We start from the raw sequence: 27,001 nt of genomic DNA, 5'->3' as shown, positions 1-27,001 counted from the left end.
TCTACCACGAGTTTAAAAATGATCTGGCAAACCTGTAGATTTCCCGGAGCTGGAGAGGTTGAGATTTTTAGTCTGAGAGCACTCAGTTGTATATATCATTAAAAAGTTTTATTAAACCTTTTTAATAATGTTTCAAGAAAGTCGTTTTGGTTACCACACATTCCCCCAACAAGTGGTAGCAGAGCGTGGTTCAACTTTTTGTGTGGTAACATTTTTGACATATGTATTAGCTTGATAAGGCTTATTTGAGATCCTCCTATTGCTCATTTCACTGCATGTCATCACGCGCTGATTTTCAAGATGGCGGAAGGGTCGTATTTAGTAAATGCAATTAATAAATTGACTTTACATAATTATGGAAATTGGGAGTTTTGAGACTGTGTACAGGTTAAAAGAGAAAAACTTATGGGACATTGTAAATGGAACTGAGGAACCACCAAGAGGAGAATTAGCCACATAAGATGCAAAACAGAAATATAAGCTGAAAGAGGCGAAGGCGTACTCAAGAATTGCCTTATCCATTAGTGAAGATTTACGCAGTTTAATTGGTGAAGCTGACACTCCCAGAGAAGCCTGGGTGGCATTAAAAGATGCTTTCTATCCAAAATCAAGAGCACGGATTGCAGCTTTAAGAGAGTTCTTCACTATTAGCTGTAAGCCTGGAGAGACGATACCCTCATTCATAGGAAGATTGTATGAAGTAAAGAGACAACTGACTGAGGCAGGAGAGGATGTAAAAGAAGGATATTTCATATCAACTAATTAACAAGTTGCCAAAAAGTTTCAATAATTTAGTTCAACAAATTTATCATTACGATGATTCCCTTTTTACGCCAACGAACATCAAGACAACCTTGTTAGCTGAATATAGCAAGCAGCAGCAGTGAGATGAAGGGCAAGCCAGATCAGATGCGCTTACGGTCCAAGTTCAGAATCAAGATTGTAGGCCAAATCAAGATTGTAGGCCAAATCAAGATTGTAGGCCAAATCGAGATTGTAGGCCAAATCGAGAGAGTAGGCCAAATCGAGAGCGTAGACCAAATCGAGAGCGTAGACCAAATCGAGAGCGTAGATCAAATCGAGAGCGTAGATCAAATCGAGAGCGTAGACCAAATCGAGAGCGTAGACCAAATCGAGAGCGTAGACCAAATCGAGAGCGCAGACCAAATCGAGAGCGCAGACCAAATCGAGAGCGCAGACCAAATCGAGAGCGCAGACCAAATCGAGAGCGCAGACCAAATCGAGAGCGCAGACCAAATCGAGAGCGCAGACCAAATCGAGAGCGCAGACCAAATCGAGAGCGCAGACCAAATCGAGAGCGCAGACCAAATCGAGAGCGCAGACCAAATCGAGAGCGCAGACCAAATCGAGAGCGCAGACCAAATCGAGAGCGCAGACCAAATCGAGAGCGCAGACCAAATCGAGAGCGCAGACCAAATCGAGAGCGCAGACCAAATCGAGAGCGCAGACCAAATCGAGAGCGCAGACCAAATCGAGAGCGCAGACCAAATCGAGAGCGCAGACCAAATCGAGAGCGCAGACCAAATCGAGAGCGCAGACCAAATCGAGAGCGCAGACCAAATCGAGAGCGCAGACCAAATCGAGAGCGCAGACCAAATCGAGAGCGCAGACCAAATCGAGAGCGCAGACCAAATCGAGAGCGCAGACCAAATCGAGAGCGCAGACCAAATCGAGAGCGCAGACCAAATCGAGAGCGCAGACCAAATCGAGAGCGCAGACCAAATCGAGAGCGCAGACCAAATCGAGAGCGCAGACCAAATCGAGAGCGCAGACCAAATCGAGAGCGCAGACCAAATCGAGAGCGCAGACCAAATCGAGAGCGCAGACCAAATCGAGAGCGCAGACCAAATCGAGAGCGCAGACCAAATCGAGAGCGCAGACCAAATCGAGAGCGCAGACCAAATCGAGAGCGCAGACCAAATCGAGAGCGCAGACCAAATCGAGAGCGCAGACCAAATCGAGAGCGCAGACCAAATCGAGAGCGCAGACCAAATCGAGAGCGCAGACCAAATCGAGAGCGCAGACCAAATCGAGAGCGCAGACCAAATCGAGAGCGCAGACCAAATCGAGAGCGCAGACCAAATCGAGAGCGCAGACCAAATCGAGAGCGCAGACCAAATCGAGAGCGCAGACCAAATCGAGAGCGCAGACCAAATCGAGAGCGCAGACCAAATCGAGAGCGCAGACCAAATCGAGAGCGCAGACCAAATCGAGAGCGCAGACCAAATCGAGAGCGCAGACCAAATCGAGAGCGCAGACCAAATCGAGAGCGCAGACCAAATCGAGAGCGCAGACCAAATCGAGAGCGCAGACCAAATCGAGAGCGCAGACCAAATCGAGAGCGCAGACCAAATCGAGAGCGCAGACCAAATCGAGAGCGCAGACCAAATCGAGAGCGCAGACCAAATCGAGAGCGCAGACCAAATCGAGAGCGCAGACCAAATCGAGAGCGCAGACCAAATCGAGAGCGCAGACCAAATCGAGAGCGCAGACCAAATCGAGAGCGCAGACCAAATCGAGAGCGCAGACCAAATCGAGAGCGCAGACCAAATCGAGAGCGCAGACCAAATCGAGAGCGCAGACCAAATCGAGAGCGCAGACCAAATCGAGAGCGCAGACCAAATCGAGAGCGCAGACCAAATCGAGAGCGCAGACCAAATCGAGAGCGCAGACCAAATCGAGAGCGCAGACCAAATCGAGAGCGCAGACCAAATCGAGAGCGCAGACCAAATCGAGAGCGCAGACCAAATCGAGAGCGCAGACCAAATCGAGAGCGCAGACCAAATCGAGAGCGCAGACCAAATCGAGAGCGCAGACCAAATCGAGAGCGCAGACCAAATCGAGAGCGCAGACCAAATCGAGAGCGCAGACCAAATCGAGAGCGCAGACCAAATCGAGAGCGCAGACCAAATCGAGAGCGTAGACCAAATCGAGAGCGTAGACCAAATCGAGAGCGTAGACCAAATCGAGAGCGTAGACCAAATCGAGAGCGTAGACCAAATCGAGAGCGTAGACCAAATCGAGAGCGTAGACCAAATCGAGAGCGTAGACCAAATCGAGAGCGTAGACCAAATCGAGAGCGTAGACCAAATCGAGAGCGTAGACCAAATCGAGAGCGTAGACCAAATCGAGAGCGTAGACCAAATCGAGAGCGTAGACCAAATCGAGAGCGTAGACCAAATCGAGAGCGTAGACCAAATCGAGAGCGTAGACCAAATCGAGAGCGTAGACCAAATCGAGAGCGTAGACCAAATCGAGAGCGTAGACCAAATCGAGAGCGTAGACCAAATCGAGAGCGTAGACCAAATCGAGAGCGTAGACCAAATCGAGAGCGTAGACCAAATCGAGAGCGTAGACCAAATCGAGAGCGTAGACCAAATCGAGAGCGTAGACCAAATCGAGAGCGTAGACCAAATCGAGAGCGTAGACCAAATCGAGAGCGTAGACCAAATCGAGAGCGTAGACCAAATCGAGAGCGTAGACCAAATCGAGAGCGTAGACCAAATCGAGAGCGTAGACCAAATCGAGAGCGTAGACCAAACCGAGAGCGTAGACCAAACCGAGAGCGTAGACCAAACCGAGAGCGTAGACCAAACCGAGAGCGTAGACCAAACCGAGAGCGCGGAGCAAAGTCAGCTCACAAAAATATTGGAGTAATACAGAGTAAAAATATTTTTGACATGGTGCATTCGGATGTGTGGGGGTCAGCTCCTTTCATGTCATTAGGTGGAGCACGTTACTACGTCACATTCGTAGATGAACATAGCCGTCGTATCTGGTTATATACAATGACGAACAAGAATGATGTTTTCCAGAAATTTGAGAAGTTCATCAGGCGGGTTGAGATGGATTAGAGTATTGCAATAGAGAGTTCACACAGCTTTGTGAAGAGAAGGGAATTCGTCATGAAAGAACAAATGTGTACTCACCACCCATGAATGGGGTAGCGGAGAGAGTTAACAGAACATAATTAAAAACTGTAAGAACATTGATAGCAGATACTAAATTACCCCTAAACATGTGGGCCGAAATGTTGGCATCAGCAGCATATTTAAAGAATAGGAGAAAACATACGTTACTTGAATTTCTGGATGGATAATGACAGACCAAGTGCAACCCGTCTGAAGGTCATTGGTTGCCTTGCTTTTGCACACATACCCAAGCAGAGACAACAAAGTAAATTAAACAATAGAGCTAAACTTGGAGTATTGGTAGGGTATGCTTTCAATTCTCGTGGCTATAGGAGCTATTACCCATATGAAAGGACGATGATGGAAACCAAACACGTAAAGTTTGATGAGAAAATCATGGGTATGCAGTATATAACTAAAACCAGGAGAGAAGAGGGTTTGGTTTTTCCTTGGCCTGAAGACTAATCCGAAGAAGAACATCCTGCTGAAGTTCCTCAAGTTGAAGCCCCACAAAGGGTATATAGTCCAGAAAGAGAAATAACTCCAACAGTCGAGTAGCAAGTGATAGGGGGAGCAGTACCTCCACAACTACCGGACGGTTGGCGCAGAGATGTAACTATTGGAAAAACTGGTGCTACGAAGGGTTTGGCTGATGTCTACTTCTATGTCCAAATGAAGAGCAGTTTAGATCAAAACCCGAAGTACAAAGATATCTTACGCAGAATAATTTAAATCACGACATTGCTGCATGGGATTTTTCAAAGCAAAACACATTATTAAACACAGCAACCGAAGATGACAATACAACAGAGGCATGTGAAGCTCATTGCGCTGAAATTATCATAACAAAGACTTATGAGCAAGCAGTAAAATCAACCCAAGAGAGGGAATGGAAGTTAGCGATGGACGAAGAAATAAATACATTACACGAGCTTAGGGTAACAGAAGTCATTGAGAGACTTAAGGGAAGAAACATCGTAGGCTGTTGATGGGTTTATACCATTAAAAAGGACCACGAGTTCAAGATATTGCGCTTGAAGGCCAGAATAGTGGCACAAGGGTTCAGCCAAGTTGAAGGTGTCGATTACGATGCAACATTGGAACCTGTTGTTAATTTTACCCTGATTCATTTCTCTTTTCGTGATGGTTTTTGGATGGGCTCATTGTCACATAGACGTCAAAAACGCCTATTTATACAGGCAGCTGGACAGAGACATATACATGAACCAAAAACCAGGCTATGAGGAAGTTAATACCAGTACACATTGCTTGAAGTTACTGAAATCGCTTTATGGATTACAGCAAAGTTGTCGCATTGGTATATGGAGTTGGATAAAGCGTTCAAGGAGCTAGGTTTCAAGAAATTATTGGGAACAAATTATGTGTACTATATTCCTTACCAAGCCATTGTGTTGGTCTATGTCGACGACCTGGTCCACCTAACGAAGAGAGAAGAGATTTTAGATGAAATTTCTAAGCGGCTATCTCAAATACTAGATAGGAAAGTACTCGGAGTACAGTTTGAAAGTACTGCCGATAGAAAATTAAAGATGCACCAATCATCTTACATCAAACAGATAGGAAAGAAGCTCAACATTAGTCAAGACGATCACGTTTGTTTGCCAATGAGTACAGGAATCGTGTTAACATGCAGAGACTGTCCTACAACCGAAGACGAGAAGGAAAGAATGAGGAATATACCATATAAATCACTAATTGGGTCCCTACTCTTCGTCGCTCAGAGAACCCGGGCAGACATATTATTATCTGTCCTAACTCTATCCCAATTTAGCAGTAATCCTGGACTTGTCCACTGGCAAAGACTTTGCCAGATAACGCGGAACTTATTGTCAACAGCAGCACATGGTTTGATTTAGGAAAAACAACAACAACCAGAACTTCAAATCTATAGTGATACTGACTGGGCATCTGACCGAGATACTCTAAAATCAACTTCATGATATGTGGCATTAATTGGCTCGGCTCCGTTTTCATGGCGATCAGTCAAGCAAAAGTTGGTTTCACTTTCGAACATGGAACCCGAGTATGTTGCATTATCGGAGCTGGTAAAAGAACTTATGTGGTTATGCCCAATAATCTAAGAACTAAAACATTTTAATATTAAGATAATGAATCGGCAATATGTTTTGCAAATATTACCATAGAAAATCAAAAATCAAAACATTGATATACGGTATCATTTTGTGCGAGATAAGTTATCTGAAAGAGTATTTGACATTTAATTCGTCCCATCAAAGTTTAATATCGCAGATATTTTTACAAAAGTAAAATGAATTTTGTAAATTGTATTGAAATGTTAAGTTTAAAAGAGGGGGAGTGTTAAAAGTATATTAAATAAGCTTTGACAATTATTAACGATTAGTATATATAATAATACGTATTTACCAATTAACAATTAAACGTTACGTTTAGTCACGTGATTCTACATCTACCACTAGCTTAGAAATGGCAAACCTGTAGATTCTCTGGAGCTGGAGAGGTTGTGATTTTTAGTCAGAGAGCACTATATATCATTAACAAGTTTTAATAATGTTTCATGAAAGTTGTTTTTGTTACCACACATTCCCCCAACAGTGCCATTTGCACTAAATGTTTCCAAATCCATTCAAATTCCAGCAACTACACTGGTTTCAGCTCTGCTGGTTTAAAGTTGTAAAATGGACTTACCAGAAAATGGGTTTAAGAAACCCTGATTGGATCTCGCACTGAATATCTTGTAGAACTTGTTACGTTCATCACGAAACTGATCTTGTTCCATGTAAAATAACTTATTGAGCGTAGCTCTCACTGTGGAAACTTGCCAGGAAAGTTGGGGAAAGGAAAAGGGGAGCTTCGGAAAGCGACTCGAGAGAAAAGATTGCTGTCCGTCGGAAGCCAAAGGAGTTGGGGGAGCTTCGGAAAGCGACTCTAGAGAAAAGATTGCTGTCCGTCTGAACCCGGGTTTTAATATTGCGCGCCTTTTAAAAATTAACAATAAGAGTGGATTATCTGCCAAAAAAAACTGAACTTGAAAGGTTTAAGATCCTTTTTGGTATTACCACATAGGCCAAGTTTCAAATAAGATAAGCAATAGATGTGTACAGATATTTTCGATTTTTATTTTGTTTGTTCTTTACCAAATAAACAGTAAACTTTGGTAAACTAAATTATTTATCACGCTTTTCTTTCTCTACTTAGGTTTAATTAATCTAAGCCTAATTAACGACTTGATTTGCAGCTCGCTCCGCTCAAGTCTGTTGAAAACCGTTTTTGGTTTTTGCGACGAAGTAGTTTAGATGGTTAGAAACAGAGAAAAAGCGATAAGTGAACATATATTTGGGACAAGGCTTATTGTCGCTTAGGCCCTGAGTTTAGTCAAGCACATAGAAAACAAAAATATTCGTTGTAAACGCCTATTTCTATGAGAATCAACAGGGAGATGATAGTCATAGACATTCCAAGTATCCTGGTGTAACTATCCACTGAAGTAAAATACTTAAATGTGTAAACCAATTTTTACACCTTTCACTGTTTCATCAGTTTACCATTGTAATTCAAGGACATACACCTATCTTATATTTCATACTGAGTATTAGTTGATTGAATTAATTACAATTTCTTTTTATTAAAAAAGGTTAGTTCCATGGAATTAGTTCAAGAGATTCTTCAGCTCTTAATGGACAGAGAAGACACGTGTCATCGTACTTGCTTCTCTCTGCAATTAGATGGTGTTACTATGGACAACTTTGCTGAACTTAAAAATATTGAGGGTCTAAAGGATGGATCAGTCATAAAAGTTGTTGAAGGTAAACTTAACCAGTTTATCTTTGGTTTGCTTGATTATTTGACGAGATTTTGATTCAATCAAATAAGGTTAAGTGAGTTATTAATGACTACACTCATCAATGCTTAAAAAATGCCTCATTTAGCCCTCCAAGTCTTTTCCAAAGAAGACAAACTTTTTTAAAATTCTAGGAAGAATATACACCATTTCATTTCTCGGACGATACCATGCTTTTGGCCAACCCCAGCCAGAATCAAGGGTTTGAATGAAAGATGGACTGGTCCTTACTAGATAGTTTGATTTATTCAACCGCGACATTAATTTATATACCGTTTAGCCTGGTTTTTTAAGTCCTTATCAAGGTTTACTTTATGAGACATAACAATTTCTTATCGCTACCATAATCAATTCCTGATCGTTATTAAATCGTAAACCCACTAGCCTTCTCTAAAGCTTATGGTGATTATTATTGACAGGCAGCTGTGTTTCTACTTTTTTACATATCACCCCCTCTCCTAATGTATACCATACCATTTCCCATCCTAATTTTTACTTTTTAAGTGATATTCATTTAACAAATGCTTAAATAGTACACACTTTTGATTCACATCATTTCTTTGTTGCCTTGTCTTCTATTTTTTGTTTATTTTCAGATCCATATACAGTTAGAGAAGCCAGAATTCATGTTCGTCATGTTAGAGATTTACTGAAATCCGTGGATTTAGCCGACGCATTTAATGGGGTTGATTGCAATTCGTTAACATTTTTAAATGTTATCACACAAGGTGATATTATGGGTAAGTTTAACCTACCAGGTGAATAGTTTGTGACAAGTTTGTTAAATCAAGTTTCAGGGTATTTTTTTAAAATACTTGATTTAAACCTAGTTATTTTTTAAAATCTCTTATTACGCTTCAATGTATTTATGAAAATGTACAAAAATAGGTTTTTAAGAAATTTAAATACAGGGAAAATGCAATTAAAATTTTATTAATTAATAATTCAATTTAATAAAGAAAAATTTTAAATTTAGTTTACATTATCGCTGCACTAAAATTATTTATCAATTTGTTAAGAAAACAGCCATAAAACCCTAAAAAACACACTTTAAATCAATAATATACGATTTAAATCAAATTAAACAATTTTTTGATTTAAAAAAAATAATACAAAATAAAAAAAGTTGGAAAACTTTGTCAAGAATATGGATACGTTAATCTTTTTTAAAAACCTTATCCAATTATATATTAACTATATTTTTATAATGGAATGTGCAGCTTCAATATTTGCATAATCATTCATTGCTACAATCAGGAATTCATACCTCTACTTGGAATGCTTGTCGCGGCAGATTTTCGTCTGGATGTGGCTGATGGTTTTTTTGACGTAACTATGTTAACTTAACAAACAACTACGTGAGAGGGAGCGTGCACAGAGGGGATTTTTTTCTCTCGTAGGCGGTGCCAAAGCCGTCAGTGTGATATTACTGGGATACGGCAGGATAAGCATTCCAAGTAGAGGTATGGATTCCTGCTGCAATGGATCTAATATTAAATGACAAATTTGCATTATCTAATATAAATTTGTGTTTTTAAACATACCATAAAGTTTTTAAAATATGATATTATGCCTAAAATGTTTGATCTAACTGGGGCCATGCAGAGGTAAAGGCAAACTTCCTTGGGTCCCTCAGAGTGCTCTTACTCTTAGCTATCTAATTTCACCATGAAACATGTTCAACAGAACCCTCTTCCGGATAGTTATATTTTTCTTACTTGCCTGAATGTTAATTACCATATTTTAGTCTAAATACTCTTGTGTCTTACACCGCATCAGAACTTTGGGTGCCTTGTATCTCCTGACTTAAACTGTAAACTTTGGAGCCCTTTTCTAGAAAACCTCTTGGAGATTAGTAACAGAATAGCCTAACTTCTCAAACTGCTACTTTACTTCTAGGTCTTGGCTATAAAATAATTATTTCAGTGTTTTCCATGATTTTTGTAAAGAAATTTAATAAATGAATATTTTAATTTAATCAATGCTTGTTAATAATAATAATAATAATAATAAAAAGCTTTATTTCAGGATATTCCTATCAGTTGGATACTGGTTTAGATAGGAGTCCGTGTTATTAAATTAAATTAAATCTAAAATTCAAAACCAAAGAAAGGATAAAATACTACAATTTTGTCTCCAATTTTCAATTATATAATTTTTTAGGTCTTTTTTAAAAATATTAAAAAAGTTCTGATTTACTTTTTACATTGTAGAGAAAAAGAAAGGGCGCCCAGATTCAGTGGACTGCACACCTCCTGATTTCATTCTTCCTAACAGTAAAGATAGACCGCTTTTGCCTTTACTGCCACAAGCCAAAGAACAAAAAGTAAGCCAATTTCCTCAGTTTTAGTCACCTCTGAGGCAGCTGCTTTTGATATGATATTATTCACATTGAAAATTTACTGATGAGGTCACATAACTGAAATATATTTGACTTATTTGTTGAACAGTTCAGGCTCCCCAGTAAAATTTTCTCTAATTCTGTGTTTAAAAGTAATTTTTTTCTTATTAGTTATTTTTACCTATATGCAAGAAGATTAGTTTTTCTAATTTATATGCATGTGTTCAGAAATTTATATACTGGTGCTCCAAGCAATCAAGATTTTTTTGTAATTAGTGCTGAGACTGAAAATCAGCTATGGCCTTTACCCGTTTCCCTTCACCCTTTATATGTTAATGCACCCTTGAATTTAAGTTTTGGAATTGAAAATTAAGTAGCTTGCATGTATAATGCAATCATGTTCACCTTTATTAAATTTAGTAAATAAATGTTTCCATTTTCTAAAGGGGCTCTCTGCGTTGAAAGTCTTAACCACTAGTGGATGGAATCCTCCGCCTGGAACACGAAAGCTTCATGGTAAAGTGATCTCAAATATATCCTTCATCTATGTTATTCTTAATGGTTTATTTTTGCTTAGGTGATTTAATGTATCTTTATGTTGTGACTTTGGAAGATAAACATTTTCATATCACTGCATCCACAAGGGGCTTTTATGTAAATCAGTGAGTTTTTTTAATTTTGAAGAATTAGAGGTCTACTTCACCTTTACTTAATCCCCTGGTGTCAAAAATATTTTTTCTGTTATGCGCTAGAGAAAATATTGACAAGGGGGGGTGTTTTACCACCAGCTCTATTCTCTACTTCTAGTGGTTGTGCTTCACAATTTTTTGTATAAGATTTTTTTGGTTTTATTCAGGTCAACTGAAGAAGAATTTAATCCCCGTCCAGCCAATCCTAAACTAGTCTATCATTCTCTTATAGACTTACTTTCACAAGTAAGCAAGCTTATTTATATTTTTTAATATTTTCTTAAGTCTTAACAATTGCTATTTTTGTAGATCAGTGCCTTGTTCAAACGTAATTTTTCACTGATTCAAAAAAAGCGTACACAGCGTCACCCATTTGAAAGAGTTGCAACTCCTTATCAAATCTATATGTGGATGGCCCCTAGTTTTGAACATACAATTGACTCAATTAGAGCTGAAGATGGTATGTACAATTTTCACCAAACTGGCTGTCTGCTGCTCATTTTTATTGGGTTATTAGATATAGATATAAATAATGATTATATTTATTATTTAGCATTTTCTTCAAAACTTGGCTATGAAGAGCACATTCCTGGACAAACAAGGGACTGGAATGAAGAACTACAAACAACCAGGGAATTACCCAGAAAAACGCTTCTAGAGAGACTACTTAGAGAACGGGCAATTTTCAAAGTTCATAGTGACTTTGTTGCTGCTGCTACTAGAGGAGCAATGGCTGTTATAGATGGAAATGTTATGGCTATAAATCCTGGAGAAGAAACAAAGTATATGAGCATTATTATCTTAATAAATTAGAATAAAAAACCCATGGGTGTGGCTTATCTATTCTTTTTATAAGTGACTAGACATTTTTTTTTATTCTGGATGAAAGTCTTAAGCATAAAAGTTATTTTTAAATAAAAACCTATTTTAACGTACAATTTTATTAAATTTAACAAAACGTAATTAATTAGCATTAAAAAATACATTGTTGAACATACACTAAAATGTCTACACTAGTGGTTAACACAATTAAAAAATTATCCAGAGATAATTGAAAAGCTATTTTTTCTAGGAATTTGATATTTTCATTAGATGATTCAAAACTAAATGACCTTGAACCATATCCTTAAGTTAATTCGAAATTTATCTCGAACTCTTGGGCTTCGAGGCTCGATTCCAATTAGAAAGGTGTCCTCCATGAAATTTTGGTTCAAGTGGCTCTGAACATATGTAAATTGGCCAATAGGATGCCAAGAAAATAAACACTAAAAATAAGGTTATAAATAAAAATGTCCAAGTGATCATGCTTGGGTACTATTAATTTAGTTAGTTTTGTATCATCTGAGGACCCCTGCTATCATACCAAAAATAGCTTTTCAATTATAAACAGTGGATCATTTTTTAGTGGACACCCTGTATGTATCTGAGGAATTTTTCAGGAAAATTGTGTCATTATATTTTATATTGCTAAGTTTATCTCCTTTTTCCATGGAATAAATGCGGGGAAGCAAGCATTTCTTAAATTTAACCTTTAAACTTTTAATCCTTGCACACTAATTGAACTAGATTCATAGAAAGCATTGTCCTCCTCTACATGCCTACTTTTTTTTAAACATACTTGTCACCTAAAATTCCTGAATTGAGTGCTTGAGTAGTATACAACAGCACTACAATGATTTTATGTCAAGAAAATTTTCATTTACTTATTTCTGTTGACAAATATTAAACTTTACTCTGAGGCCTGTGAAAATTTACTTGCAAGCTTTTACAAGTAAAACCAACCTTGCAAGTAATTAAAATTTAGGAAGGTAATGTTATTAATTTAAAAATGGAAAATAAAGCTATGTTCCATAATTGCAGTGATAGCTCTGCATAGTTCCAGGGGATAGTGAAAAACATTAGTTGACTAGTAGTATATAATGTTTCTCTTACCAGTGATATTTATGCTGAGAGCTATAAGTTTTTGTTAAAAACAACATTTCCAGATGTGGTTTAATGAGACCTTTTTCTTACAGAATGCAAATGTTTATCTGGAATAACATATTCTTTAGCTTGGGATTTGACGTTAGAGATCATTACAAGGAATTAGGAGGTGATTCTGCTGCGCATGCTGCCCCTGTAATTATAATATTATTTATATATATTAATTCTTTACTTAGGATATCAATAACCTTTGTATTTCTTATTCAGTGCAATGATCTTCAAGGTGTTAGAGCTTACAATGCTGTAGATGTTGAAAATCTATACACATTAGGTACTGTTTTGATTGATTACAGAGGATATCGAGTGACTGCTCAATCAATTATTCCTGGTAAATTTTTGCATGTTCCATTTTTTTCTTACTTTAAAGAATTTTACTTATTTAATTTTATTTTGTGTTACTATTAATTTATATGTACATTCTGGAATCTGCTTCTCGATTGCAGGTATTTTAGAAAGAGAACAAGAACAATCGGTCGTTTATGGTTCAGTAGATTTTGGAAAAACTGTTGTGTCTCATCCTAAATATTTAGAGCTGGTAAAGTATATGTTTTGCTTAAATTTGACTTGGGTCTAAGGTGGTGCCTTAGGTATTAACCTAGCGGATTATTTATTATTAATAAATAAATGCTTCATTGGATATTCCATTAAGTTAATGACTAGTTTATGATGGGGTCCTTTTTGTCAGGGGTTTTGTTACTCTTGAGCTTGTTTCAAGTGTTGCCTTCTGAAATTTAAAATGACTTGCTCACTGATTCAGTTAGATGAAATTGTGAAGGTTTTTTAATCAAAATGTGAATAGTATTTTTTTAATGAACATGGAAAGAGTGAATAATGATAACAACACTGTTAGAACAACAATTATAAAAGTAATATTTCATAGTTGTGATGTCACTCCTTCATAATATTACTAAATTAAATATTTTAAGTTTTTATTATCATAATTTCTAACTCTTTACCAAAATCACCAAACTTTTTTCTGTTATTTAATATTTAAATATTTGTGTGTAATTTTCTTTCCACAGTTGAATAAAGCTGGTCAGCACTTAAAAGTTCTTCCACACACGTAAGTTTTACTTATTTTAAATTTTTAAATATGGTAGCAGTTTTTACTAATACCATGCCTCTCTTTAAATGTGTAACCGTTTCGCCTTCCCAAATCGTATCCCATAAAGGATGTTACACAATTAGGGTAAGCGGTTACAAGTTAGGGTTTTGGCTAAGCCAGTCTTATAAGTGAAAATCACCAATTGAGGTGATTCGGTCAAAATAACATGTTTAATATTCAGAAAAATAATAACACTTACAATGACATGGGAACTACCTCATTCAGCCATAATATATCTCGGGGAAATCTTTATGATGTAAATGGGAATTCTTGGGGCAGAGATTAAAAACATATCAACGAGGTGATACAAAACGTTGACCCGGAATCCACATGGGCAACCATCTCGAGGCGAGGCAAGGAGAAAGAGACAATGAAATCGCGTGGCGCACGACATTTATACTGCCCACGCTAGACTGCTATCCCTCTAGCGGCTGATAGCGAAAATATAACTAAATTTTTTTTATAACGGACCCGGACGCCATCCGGTGACCAGATCCGTTACAAATGTATTTGAAATCATTACTGGTTTTGCATCATAGTAAAATTTTTTTGAGGTAATTGAGAGCAACAAACATAGCTTTTGGGCTAGAGTGGCTTGATCTGGTACTTATATGTTAAGTCCTTCATAGTAATTTTACTTTGTGATATCATCTGTTCACTGACAAAGAAATTGGTGTGGTGTTTAAATTTTTATAGATTAATTGTGTACGTATTTTTTTCAATCAATTATTTTATTCTAATTTTTTAGAAACGATTGAACTTATCTTGAATTTATTTTAAATTGATATTAATATTAATAACCGAATAATTTTTAATATAAATTATAATAATAAATTGCAAATTCAATATGCTATTAATAAGTAGTTGTTACCCATAGATTTTAACCATGACTAATAGCTGAAATAGGCTCAGCCCATTTGTTTGGGTTCAATTGCCTTAATGATTTTTGCTTGGTACCATTTTGTGACAGTGAATAAATATAAATTTTTTTAAAAATCTGCAAATTTTTTGTGCCGTATAAATAAATAAATGCTTTATCAAATAACTAAGGTTATCATTCCGGAGATGGATAGTGTCTGGAATAGCGACGAAACTAGCAAGCAGTTTTTAAAAATCCATTATTATTATGGTAATCAGTCATTTAATTTCCCTTAAAATGGCCCCATTGTCTTAATTAATGAAATTTTTTCAAATGTGAGGTTTGTAAGTTGACTGAACTACAAAGCAGTTCATTATGCCATCCCAAAACAATTTATGAATTAAAATTTGGAAATAAATTTATTGATACAGATTTAATTGTAAAGGTAAATATGTAATATTCCTATCAGTAAAACCAGGAACCTATTTATGTATATACTTGTCTAAGAAAGACGATGGCGGCCCTTTTCTATGATTCTCATTGAAAAGAGCGTAGTTTGCAGCTGAGATTTTCACTCGTGGCAGCAGCCAGCTAAGTTTTACGGTCGACGTAGTTAAAGTCCCTTGTGTTTCTGCAGAGGCACTTGTAGCAAGGGGCCAATGGCTTCTTAGACATACTAAGTGTATACATAGTTTTCTTGTAAAGCATAAATGTAACCAATGATTATTCACAATTTATACTTTTTGAATTATATTAAATTTTAAATTACAAATGTTGATTTAATTTCATAAACCAAACTTAATCAGCTTGTTTGAATACTTGCAATATTAAAAGTAAAAACCAACTAATTACAAACTTAGCAAAAGAAGTATTTTCCGACCAACTGAATAACAACTTATTACCCCTTCAACTAGTAACTTGAAATATGCTGACAACTTGAGCCTACTTAATGCCAAGTTAATATCAACTAAAAATGTGTATACAAACTAAATAGAAACTGAAATCCAACATTTTTTTACGTAAGGGAAAGAATATTTAAGTGTTCATGGAACTTAAAGCCTTTTGAAACTGATTTTGAAATGCTTCAGACTTTTTATGCTTTTTGTGTTAGTTTTTATGGCATTATTTTAACCGATTTGAACTTATATGTGTAGATTCTTCATAAAATGTCTTTCATTAGTATTAATGGGTTTGGTAATAGAAGGTTATATTTGGAATAACTGCCTAAAAGTTTGAATAGCTTTTTTTATAATAAAAGATAAATTATTTTAAGATTTATTCTTATTTCAAGAAGAACATTGGTTTTTAATGCTACAGAACACTTAATGAATGGCAATATTGCTAATATCGTTTTTTTTAAATACCTTTATGAATTTTTATTTCTGACAAATTTAATTTCTTTACTGTCCACGGATTAAAAAAAATAAAACCGACGTGCGGGGCTGTACTGCAAATTTTGCTGGTAATTGTTTGCCTACAATTTCTTTTACCTGATACTTGAAAATAATGAAATTGCATCACTAGGTAGTAAATGGGAAATTTGATTCTAACCTATAGGGAAATTTCTAATAGTAATAATTTTTATTTGTCATTGGCAAAGAAATTTGTCAGTAAAAAAAAGCTGTAGGCAAGGCAACCAGTGTCATCCTTATCGTTATTAGTTTGCTTATAATGTACACTTTTTGTTAAATATTCCATATACTTTCAGAGTCATTAATGAAAAAGGTGAAGAAGTAGAGCTGTGTTCTTCAGTTGAGTGCAAAGTAAGTGGCTGTGTAATTTTTCTCAGAAATTTTGCATATAATGGAAGTAATTAGTGCATGTTGTTATTTATACTTTGCTTGCTATTTACAATTATATTTGATTATCTGCATAAATATCAAAATATCCATTTGGTAATTTCAGCGTAATTAATAAATATATCAATAGATTAATAAAACTAATGCTCTCATCATGCATTCTAAGGGTTAGGCATATTTAAAACATATTGAATACAGAGCATAAACTGCAAGAGTGCAAAGAAAGTTATAACCAATAACCATTTCTCCACAATTTACGTAGCGTTTATTATCTTTTGCGTGTTTGAAATCATGCCTTAAGCAAATTTCTAAGTACTGTCTTTGGTAAAACCAATAAAGCTCCAAAAAATAACATTTATTATGCTGTCTAGTAATTTTAAAATAAAATTTTTTTATAGCCAATTCTGCCAGTTATGTCGTTTTTGGCCAAAAATAATAATACTTATTAATTTTTAATGCTATAATTTGATTTATAGGTAAAATATTTCGTTTTCATAGACAAAAAAAATTGAAATTAAAGCTACTTTTGAGGAATTTCCTTTTCATTGCCAAAGAGTATAATGGGTCGATTATTATTTATCAAAGTATGGTAAAAAATTTGTTTTGGTTCTCGTACCACTGCTAGCAATAGTGATTTTATATTTAAAAAATTGCTAACTTCAGGGGAATCCCTATGAATGTGCCAGTAGATGGAGTAATGATTCAGCATCGCTGTGTTATGGTTATTGTAAATCTTAAGTAATCTCTAAGAAGTGGCGAGTAAAATTCTGTATGCTTCTAAACCTCTTTCAATTAATTCATATCTGGGCTGAAAAATAAACAAATTAAACACAAAAGTTCTTACATGTCTAGAAGTGTTGGCACTATATTAGATATCGAAACAGAATCTCTTAGGTGCTATAAGCTGTGAAGCCCCATAGGGGCACTAAGGTAAATGGTCAATGGGGCGCCCTCTAGTTAATAGAAGGGTTGCTAGTTAAAAACATCATTAAAAAAATCACAGAAGATGTAGGGAGTCAAAGGAGGTAGTTGGTGGAAATTATTGTAGCTATCACAGGTTCATCGAGAATGATGATGGTATACTGCCAAGTAAACCTATCTAAAAATGCCATAAAGCATAACATTCACTGGGTTCCCCTTAACTGAAATATTACAAAATCTTCAGTAACAGATGGGGCAAGAAACTTGTGAACTTAAAAGGTAATGACTTAGTTTTATGCACAACATTATTGAAGTAGTATGTTCCGTGTTCAATATTCTTGGGCTTGTGAATAAATTCATGCATCTTACCAGCTTGAAGTTCTTTCTATCAATATATTATCTCCAAGAATTTTTCTAATTTAATAAAATGAACTATATAAAGTAACAGTATTGGAGACTGTAGCATGTTAAGCTTTTGGCAATTTTTTTTATAAATGTTTCAGCCAGTTTAGCTTAGGCCTACTGGATGATAAGAATTTTTTTGTTAACTTTTATTATGTGTCTGGTTTTAGGGTATCATTGGTAATGATGGCAGGCACTACATTTTGGATCTGCTGCGCACATTTCCTCCTGATGTCAACTATTTGCCATGTAATGTTTTGCTCTAATTTTAGTCTTGCAAACTTAAATACTAGTCTTTAAAAATTCTATTTGAGCACTAATTTTATGCTGATTTCGCTTAAACATACCATAAACTAAACCGCTTAATGGATTTCTAAAAAATAGGTGTATTTTTCACCCCTAATGTGGATATAATGAGTAAGTGTAAATAGTGTGTCAGTGTCAATGGATTATTCGCAAATTTAACCTAGCTTCCAGTGAAATAAATACACTTCATAAGGTAGTGAAATCATTGAATACTCAAAAAAATAAACATTTTAACAGCAAAATATAGAAAGTGAGATTATTTGGAACGATATTTTTCAGCCTTTAAATTTTCCTATTGGGTCATGTTTATATGCTCAAATTTTTAAGCTGTTAGTTTTTTACTACTTATTCTTTCATCCAGATGATATTATTTTAATTCATCACACTATTGAAAAATCTTATTTATTTATTTATTATCACATGTGCCCACAAAGCCGTAATAGGCTTATGTGCAGGCTTCCAATCTTTTACAGTTGAAATGGTACAAAACACAATGTAATAGAATACAAAATGGGGCAAGGACAGTAACAATTACAAAATCAGAACAAGACGTAAAATAAGATAAGGGAGATAAAGATTAAATATCTGAATTAAAAAAAAATTCGGGTGAAGTGAACTACAGCGGTCTCATTGAGTTTTATATTAATTTTGGTTGCACCTGATAGACCTTGTCACGTAGATGCCGAGGGTATTTTTTATTTTGGCCGCAAATTGGTATTTAATTTTTTAATGTAATTTTAAAAAATTCTAATTTTTGGTACTTTATAAAATCAATTACAGGTTTTGTTCATTTTCTAGGTGTTTTGTATTTTTAGGCCACAAACGCTTTTTTCTGGTTGATATTAAAAGTATATACTTGATGCGTAAGGCTTGTTACTGTCCTCTAGGTCGCGTTATAGATGGCCCATCGCCTTTTTTAGTATGGGGTTGGGGAGGCGCCGCGCGCCCCCAGCGCTTGAGCGAAGTGAGTGCGCGGGGCCGCCAGGCGCCAATACGGGAATCTTAAAGTGCGTCAGGCGCCAATTCGGGGAATTTAGTAACGTCTTTTGGAAGCAAACCTGTTCTCATTTTTGTTACTATTTAAGTTGATATGATTTCACTAATTACGGTGCCACTAGGTACGATTACAGAAGGCCCACCGTCAATGCTCAGAATGGGGCTGGGGCGCGTCAAAAAAGTGGTGTCGACGGATACACGACGGAACTATTTTTAGAAAAACGTTACTAATCCCCTAAAATGACTATTTTTTTAAAATTAAGTTAATTAACAAAATTATCATTTGCGGCCCCCAAAAAAATAACTTCGTAATCTACGAGTCAAGCGCGACATTCTCCGCCAAAAAAAACGGTAATCCCTAAAATTACTCCTTTTTTAAAATTAAGTTAATTAATTAAATTATCATTTGCGGCCGAAAAATAATAAATACGTAATCTACGCGTCAAGTGCTACATTCTCCGCCACAAAAAAAGCAAAATTACATGAGGCCGCTGTAGTTCAATTTTGCCAAATTTTCTACTAGAGTTTTAAATATAGAATAGTGTTTTTCAGTAACGATTTGCGTTTTTGCGTTGGGAGAGAGTTCCAATGATTAATTACACTGGGAAAAATAATTGTCTAAATGCAGCTTTTGCTCTTGGTTTAATTAACTTAAGGGAATTACCATGCGTCGTGGACCCCACATTTAAGGAAAAGAAATCATTAAAGGTATTATCGAGGCTGTTATTGAAAAATTTGTGGAGTAGACATAAATTATTAATTTTGTGGCGAATCTGGATGAGCTGTATAGAAAGGGATTTTAAATGAGAAGGGGCAGGGAGCTTTTGGAATTTAGTGACGAGTTTGGAAAATTGGTTTTGCGCTTTTTGCAGAGTTACGAGATCAGTTGATAAATGGGGGGTCCGAGGACCTTTTTTGTGAATGGGGGTAATATGAGCCTCCTTCCAGGAAGGGGGGAGCTCACACAGTAAAAGAACGACAAATAAGGAGATACAGTGGGAAGGATAGGGCATTTGCTAGAGATTTAAGTAAATGAGGGTGAAGACCGTCGGGACCTGGGGATTTAGAAGCATTTAATTTACCCAATAAGATGACAATATCAGCAGGTTCACACGATTAGCACAATGAGCTAGCGGCGGAGCTAAAGGGCCACTGATTCTAACAGTGGAGGAAAAAATCATAAAGCACTGAAGCTGATTCAGATAAAGTAGTAGTTATAGAACCATCTGGCTTCTTAAGCTCGGAGATGGGTACACGAGAGCAGCGGAATTTGTTATAATGGGTCCAGAAGGACTTCGGGTTATCACGAATAAGATTGGTTAACGCTGCGTCATATTTACGACGAGTGTTTTGGGCACGGGATGTAAAAGCATTATAAGCAGTACGGTATAGGTTATGAAGGGCATCTAAAACACTAAGAGAGGCAAGACGCTTTTTAGCCCATAGGAACTGAGACCAGGCAGCAGCCTTAAATTCTCTGCTACGTATTGTACGAGGGTTAGGCCTAGGTGCTGAAGGAGGTTTAATTAGGTTTTTTTTCAGTGTCAGGAGAAGATCCTAGTAAAGAATCACAAGCTATGGGGTATCCTAGGAAACATAAACATAAGCTTTGCTGTCTTCGCCAAGAATTAATAGATGCATTTGTTGAGTATGTATTCTTAAATTTTTTATGCCTTCACTATTGTTGCTCATAATTTTTTTTGCAGAGCCAAATACATGCTCTTTATAAAGTTAGCTGCTTTTCACTTACAACAAGGTTTCAAAAAGCTTTCTAAGGATACAGGTAGTACTAATAAGGTACGAAAGTTTGTTCTTATATTAAAGGATTACTTTTTTAAATTTTAATTTATGAAGTGTAAAATTATACATTGCTATTGTTAATTTTTTAAGATTATTTTTGGTATCTTTGAACCATGCACCTTGTTGTTTATGCACAGTTATTTTAAAAGAAAGCTAACTTATTATTTTTAAGATCTTGAAAACATCTTTTATTTTGCTATTTTGAAAACACTCCTTTAATTTTAATATCTTGAAAACATTTTTAATTTTGGTATTTTGAAATAATTTTTAATTTTGGTATTTTGAAAACATCTTTAATTTTGGTATCTTGAAATAAAATCTTTAATTTTGGTATCTTGAAAACATATCTTTAATTTTGGTATGTCAAAAACATATCTTTAATTTTGGTGCCTTGAAAATATCTTCAATTTTGTGCATAGCAATTCATGAGTTGATATGTTATGCATTACCAATCTTGTAACTGCACTTTGAACAAGACATTAAAAATAAGGTAACTAGGTGAAATAAAGTTGAGCTAGCCAGTGTCCGAATTATAAATTTTTCATGGCGTGATTATTTATTTGGATGTTTAAAACGTAATTTTTCAGACAAATGAAAGAGAAGAATCACCCAAGATTAACCAAAATGGGGAAAAAGAGGATTGTAAAAATATTTTGCGTGCGATTGAGGAAGATAAAAGAATACAAAATGAAGATAGTGATGCAGAAAGCAATGACAAAGATGATGAATTGATTATTGGAGATCGGTCAAATTGTACAAACAAAAAAGAAGCAGATGATTATAAAAAAATAGTTGAATCATACACTTCTGGAGAAAAATCTGAAGGTAATGTTGAGCGTAGTAAATGGTGTGTTTCAATATGTTTTTATGTTCCAATGAGAAGCGAAAATTCATATGTATCAATCTTATCTCTCAGTTGTAATAACTCATTGTGAGAAGTGATGCAGTTAGGCTAGGGAAATACCTTAATTTTGTTATGGTGCACTTTTCATCGAGACTTAAATTCATAAAGTTTAATTTCATCCTTTATTGAGTAGTCATTTACCAGTAATTTAAAGAAATTGAGCATAATTTTCATTAATTATTATAAAAATCGTATTAATGGTTAATTTTTAATGGATATAGCCAAAGGAATTAGGTAAATTCAACAACCTCATTGACTTATCTACCAAAGTGGTATTTTGAATGTATTGTAATACACCTAATATTTATTGAAAGTTAGTTGGGTCATCTAACCAGGAACAAAGTTGACCAATGTAGGCTTAATTCAGTACTACCCAAGCAAATTTAATTTGTAAAAGCTTAAGTGTATGATCAGGGACTTTTCAACAAGAGTATATTGGTTATGTTGCTCATTCTTAAAGTAAATATCTAGCTATATGAGGTGTGACTTAGGTAGTATAATGAACTATAATTATGAAAAGAAAATAGATACAAAACGTATCATGTACTTGATAATATTAAATTTTGTTTATTTTGGCGCTAGCGATATTCAACTTAATTTGATATGTGTTAATTTCCAAGATTATTAAACGAAACTGGTAATACAAAGGTATATTAATGGTATTTGTGTTCATTTTAATTTTCTCTTATGCAGATAGCACAAAAGATATCATCAGCAAAGCTGCCAAAGCAGTTGGCTCTCTTAAAGATACAGGTAATTAAGGGGTTCACCATCCTGGTAAGGGTGAAAGGACCAGGGTTGAGACAATAACCAGTTAGAACAATGTGATTAAACCCGTTTAAAAGTGACACATCATTCTATTAGCCAGTTAACTCATAATTGTCTATTCTGGAAATTTAAACCATTTGCCACCTGGATTTTTAAGTGATTAGTTACAGTTTAGGAATTTTTGTGGTATGTTTTATCGTTATTAGTTAAATTTGTGCCAACACTACCTGTTGTATTGCTAGTGAAGTTAATATTTTACACTATTTGTATTATCTTTAAATCAATACCATTTATTCATGTTGTAAAATTCCATTAGAGTTAATTTTAAGGTATATTTGTACTACAGAATTTGATGTAAGGTTTAATCCTGATGTCTTTTCGTATGGAGTCACTCATCCCACCTCCAAGGTACTAGATATTTTACAATTTAAAAAATGTAAAAATTTATTGAGTTACATTTTTGTCTACATTCTGAACTGATATCTATAATGATAAAAATAGATATATTTTTTCGGGTGAAGTTAACTACAGTGGCCTCATTGATTTTTATTTTTATTTTGCTTGCGCCTGATAGACCTTGTCACGTAGATAGCGAGGGTATTTTTTATTTTGGCCGCAAATGATTATTTAATTTTTTAATTTAATAAAAAATATTGCACATTTTTGGACATTTTCACGTTTTTTGTTGTAATTATCTTTGTTGTGTGTTCGCCGACACCAAAGTTTTGGTTGCCGACACCACGTGTTTTTCAGTCCTAATAATTTCCACATGATATTCCGGTAGTTTATAAAACAAATTTAAAGTTTTGTTAATTTTGGGAAATTTCTAGGTGTTTTGTATTTTTGGGCCGCAAACGCTTATTTCATTTTTTAATTTAATTTAAAATTTTGCCCTTTTTTGGCCTTTCCACGTTTTTGGTTGTTATTATTTAGATAGTTTATATTATATACTTGATGCACAAGGTTTGGTACTCTCCTCTAGGTTGCGTTATAGATGGCCCATAGCTTTTTTTAGTATGGGGTTGGGGAGGCGCCGCGGGCCCCCAGCGCTCGAGCGAAGTGAGTGCGCGGAGCCGTCAGGCGCCAATTCGTCCAATTTAAAGTTCGTCAGGCGCCAGTACGGGGAATTTTAATTTTTTGTAAATTCTTAAAATTAGTAAAGTCTTTTACGTGTTTTGGATGTAATTATCTTCATTGTGTTGTCGCCTACACCGTGGCTTGTTACTAACCGTTTTTCACTCTTGGTTTCAGTTAGTGTTACTTTTACACGTCTTAGTTTTGAGTCCATGTTACTTTTCAGCAAAATAAAATTGCAAGTTTTCACTCAGTTAGTGTTAGTTTTACACGTCTTAGTTTTGAGTCCTCATTTTTGTTACCATTTCAGTTGATACGATTTCAATAATTACGATGATGCCACTAGGTACGATTCCAGATGGCCCACCATGTATTATCAGAATGGGGCCTGGGGGCGCCAAAAATGTGGTGTCGGCGGATACACGACGAAACTATTTTTCAGAAAATCGTTACTAATCCCCTAAAATTACTCCTTTTTTAAAATTAAGTTAATTAAAAAATTATCATTTGCGGCCTAAAAAAACACTTCGTTATCTATGCGTCAAGTGCTACATACTCCGCCAAAGAAACACAAAAAACATGAGGCCGCTGTAGTTTAATTTTGCCATTTATTCTTTTAGTAGAAAAACCTAAATTTTAGAAACCAATATCTTTGACTTTTTTAGATTGAACAGCTACAAAAAGAACGCCAATTGGTCAAAGATGCAGCAGAATTCTTACTAACTGTTCAAATTCCTGGCTTAGTAAGTTTTATTTCCTCAAATATTTTCCTTAACACTTAAACAGTATAATTTTTCTGATTTTTTTTGCCAATAAATATTTTCAGTGAGGATTTTTTTGTAAAGTTCTATAAAAATTATTATTCTTATTTCATTTTTAGATAAGAGATTTTCTAGAGCATACAGTACAACCTTTTGATGGCATAACTTTGACTGAAGCGCTTCATAACAGGTTTGTTACATTTTATGCACTGTATCGATGAGAATCAATGATTTCCAAATGGAAGTGTTATGTTTGAATGAACTGAAATTGAAGCAAATGTCGGCACTATCATTGCCACCTGTATTATTATAAGGTCCTTGTTATTATAGATGGCCATGAATCTAACAGATACCTTCAAAAAATGGTTCCTGCTGTTTATTATTGGCACAGGAAACTAAAATTAAAAATAGAGCAAAGATAATTTTGCCCAAGAACCAGTGTAGAGTATTATAATTAGGCAACTTATACTGTACTTAGTGGACTTTAACCTAAATTATACATATATATATTGTTAAAAATTGGTATGATTGAAGTTATTGTCAAATTTATAAACAAGCAAATAGATTCTAGGGGTACTTTTATGTCTGGCCTTTTGGGTCCAAATGTAGCTTAAGTTTTTTGGTTTTGATTTTGACGCTAGCAACATCTGTTGAAAATATAGGTAGTACACGTTGAACCGACACTTGCTTTAAGCAATAGAGATCGCTAATGCAATGTTAAAGAAATATTTCACTTAAAGTTGAAATATGACTAGTGTGGATGTTGTATGGCATATTTGCTTCATATTGAGGAACCATTTACAATTTATAGATTATAAGTTTTTAATTAAAAGTCCAGCATCCCTATTAAAAATTAGATTTGTTTTCTATTATTTCAAATTTCTAAAATTTTCTGATGTTTAATATTATATTGGGACGCTAAAAACCCATAGAGTAGGTGACCTTATGAAATCTTTTGTCACTAACCCGACTGTGGTGAGACTTCCCTTTAGTAGCAGCAACTTATCTTAAAACTTTGCTGCATACCGAACGTCATCTCCCCCTGGCCACAAATAACTTAACTTCCAGAGTTCCTCTTGCCCACCTTGGCTCTCTTAATAGGCGACAAGCAAATGTGTTGTTATTCTACGGGTATCTGGATCAGTAGGCCTTACGGCTACAATTACACACCAAGCATTACCATTGAAACAATCATCATTTTAATGGGTCTATTAAAACTTAAACATGAACAAACATTTCCCCAAAATACTCTAATGCACATGCAATAAAACACAATATAGCTAACACGACTATAATACCCTTGAAAGAACATACGCAATAGAAAACATAAAATTACCCTAGACTACCTAATACAAAATACCCTTAACTAATCTAATATTGACATTCCCCCAAAATATACTAACACGATTACCAATGTGCAATATTAATAAACATTTGGACACTTATCGTTCTGTTTCTTCTGGCAACCCTGTGTTACACTTCGCATTCTTCGTAACCGATTTCCTTGGCTACGTTCTCGGACACTTCATTGTGTTCTCCGTCGCGTTTGCGTGCATGGTCTTTTCTTTCACTGGCATTGGCCGCCCTCGTTCGTTTATCTTTCGGTCTGTTCTTTTTATTAGCTTCTACTTTTAACAGGCGACTTTTTATTCACTTCTAGTATCGACGCGAAACTCGACTTACGTTTTGTTGACTTTCATAATGCGTAAAGCTCCTCCTATTAATCATCACTCCATGCCGTAGTTATATCTAGCCCTGGCAACACTGTAAAGGCGTCTGGTTGAAAGTTGAGGCAGTTGCTTTTTGTATGCCACACAAGGTTACATGTTGTATTTTTCAGATGTTAGGAAATAAACGTTTTCTCTTTTCTTTATCAGTATAAAGCTATAGTTTATTCAAAACTAGTTACACCAAATCATATGGAAATGTTAAATAGTGTAGGCAAATAATAGCACGTCTCTTAAGTTTCGAAGGCGACTTCACTATCTCCGGTCTTTCAGTCGAGTCCGTCTTTTTCTCTTTTTTTTGGTCCTCCGTTTTATCCTTTCGGAGTCATGCCCTTTTTTTTACAAAACTCCTTGGCCAATCTAAAAGTTAGAAGCTGTCTCCTGTGTTAGAAGTTTCCCCCTTAAGGTCAGCGTCAATTCCAGGACGACAGTAAGTCGCGCTTTGATTTCTTTCCCAGGGAACGCCAATCCGTTTGCACATAAATAACCCACAAAAATATGCACTTGACAGGTTTTATGAAAATAAACTTACAATACCTGGACATTTCTAGGGGAAAATAATATTAATGAGGTTCAATGGTAACATCTGGAATTTTGGAGAAAAGGTGGGGCAATTAGCAGTGGCGTAGCGTGTATTTCTTCCACCCGGGGCAGACCCTAAATTTGCCGCCCCCCTATTTTCGCAACTAAGCATAAAATCAGTTAAAATTCTGTGGTACTCTGTTGCTCTGTTGATTCAAGTCGTTTAAAAATTAAAATTTTACTGTGTGTTTTTTGCAACGCGAACTCTTTA

The 27,001-nt window shown here is 35.5% G+C and overlaps 1 protein-coding gene across 2 annotated transcripts in view; it reads left to right on the top strand.

Moving 5' to 3' along the window:
- The window catches only part of clu (clustered mitochondria protein homolog), a 54,147-nt gene that overhangs the window by 15,884 nt on the left and 11,262 nt on the right, over positions 1–27,001 (top strand). For both annotated transcript variants that reach the window (XM_090166372.1, XM_090166371.1), the window contains exons 3-23: positions 7,567–7,738; positions 8,370–8,513; positions 9,987–10,099; positions 10,561–10,630; positions 10,692–10,776; positions 10,971–11,049; positions 11,113–11,263; positions 11,357–11,585; positions 12,819–12,921; positions 12,994–13,114; positions 13,230–13,321; positions 13,809–13,849; positions 16,459–16,513; positions 18,043–18,121; positions 20,717–20,822; positions 20,881–20,971; positions 21,562–21,799; positions 22,572–22,631; positions 22,993–23,054; positions 24,386–24,463; positions 24,601–24,671. In XM_090166372.1, coding sequence (XP_090022498.1) covers positions 7,567–7,738; positions 8,370–8,513; positions 9,987–10,099; positions 10,561–10,630; positions 10,692–10,776; positions 10,971–11,049; positions 11,113–11,263; positions 11,357–11,585; positions 12,819–12,921; positions 12,994–13,114; positions 13,230–13,321; positions 13,809–13,849; positions 16,459–16,513; positions 18,043–18,121; positions 20,717–20,822; positions 20,881–20,971; positions 21,562–21,799; positions 22,572–22,631; positions 22,993–23,054; positions 24,386–24,463; positions 24,601–24,671 — 2,240 coding nt within the window. The remainder of the gene's footprint in view (positions 1–7,566; positions 7,739–8,369; positions 8,514–9,986; positions 10,100–10,560; positions 10,631–10,691; positions 10,777–10,970; positions 11,050–11,112; positions 11,264–11,356; positions 11,586–12,818; positions 12,922–12,993; positions 13,115–13,229; positions 13,322–13,808; positions 13,850–16,458; positions 16,514–18,042; positions 18,122–20,716; positions 20,823–20,880; positions 20,972–21,561; positions 21,800–22,571; positions 22,632–22,992; positions 23,055–24,385; positions 24,464–24,600; positions 24,672–27,001) is intronic.

This window comes from Leiobunum rupestre, chromosome 2, assembly GCF_980474605.1.
Source record: "Leiobunum rupestre chromosome 2, qqLeiRupe1.1.hap1, whole genome shotgun sequence".
Classification (NCBI taxonomy): Eukaryota; Metazoa; Arthropoda; class Arachnida; order Opiliones; family Sclerosomatidae; genus Leiobunum; species Leiobunum rupestre.
The sequence above is the reverse complement of the archived record's forward strand: the minus strand, read 5'-3'. Positions and strand labels throughout refer to the sequence as shown.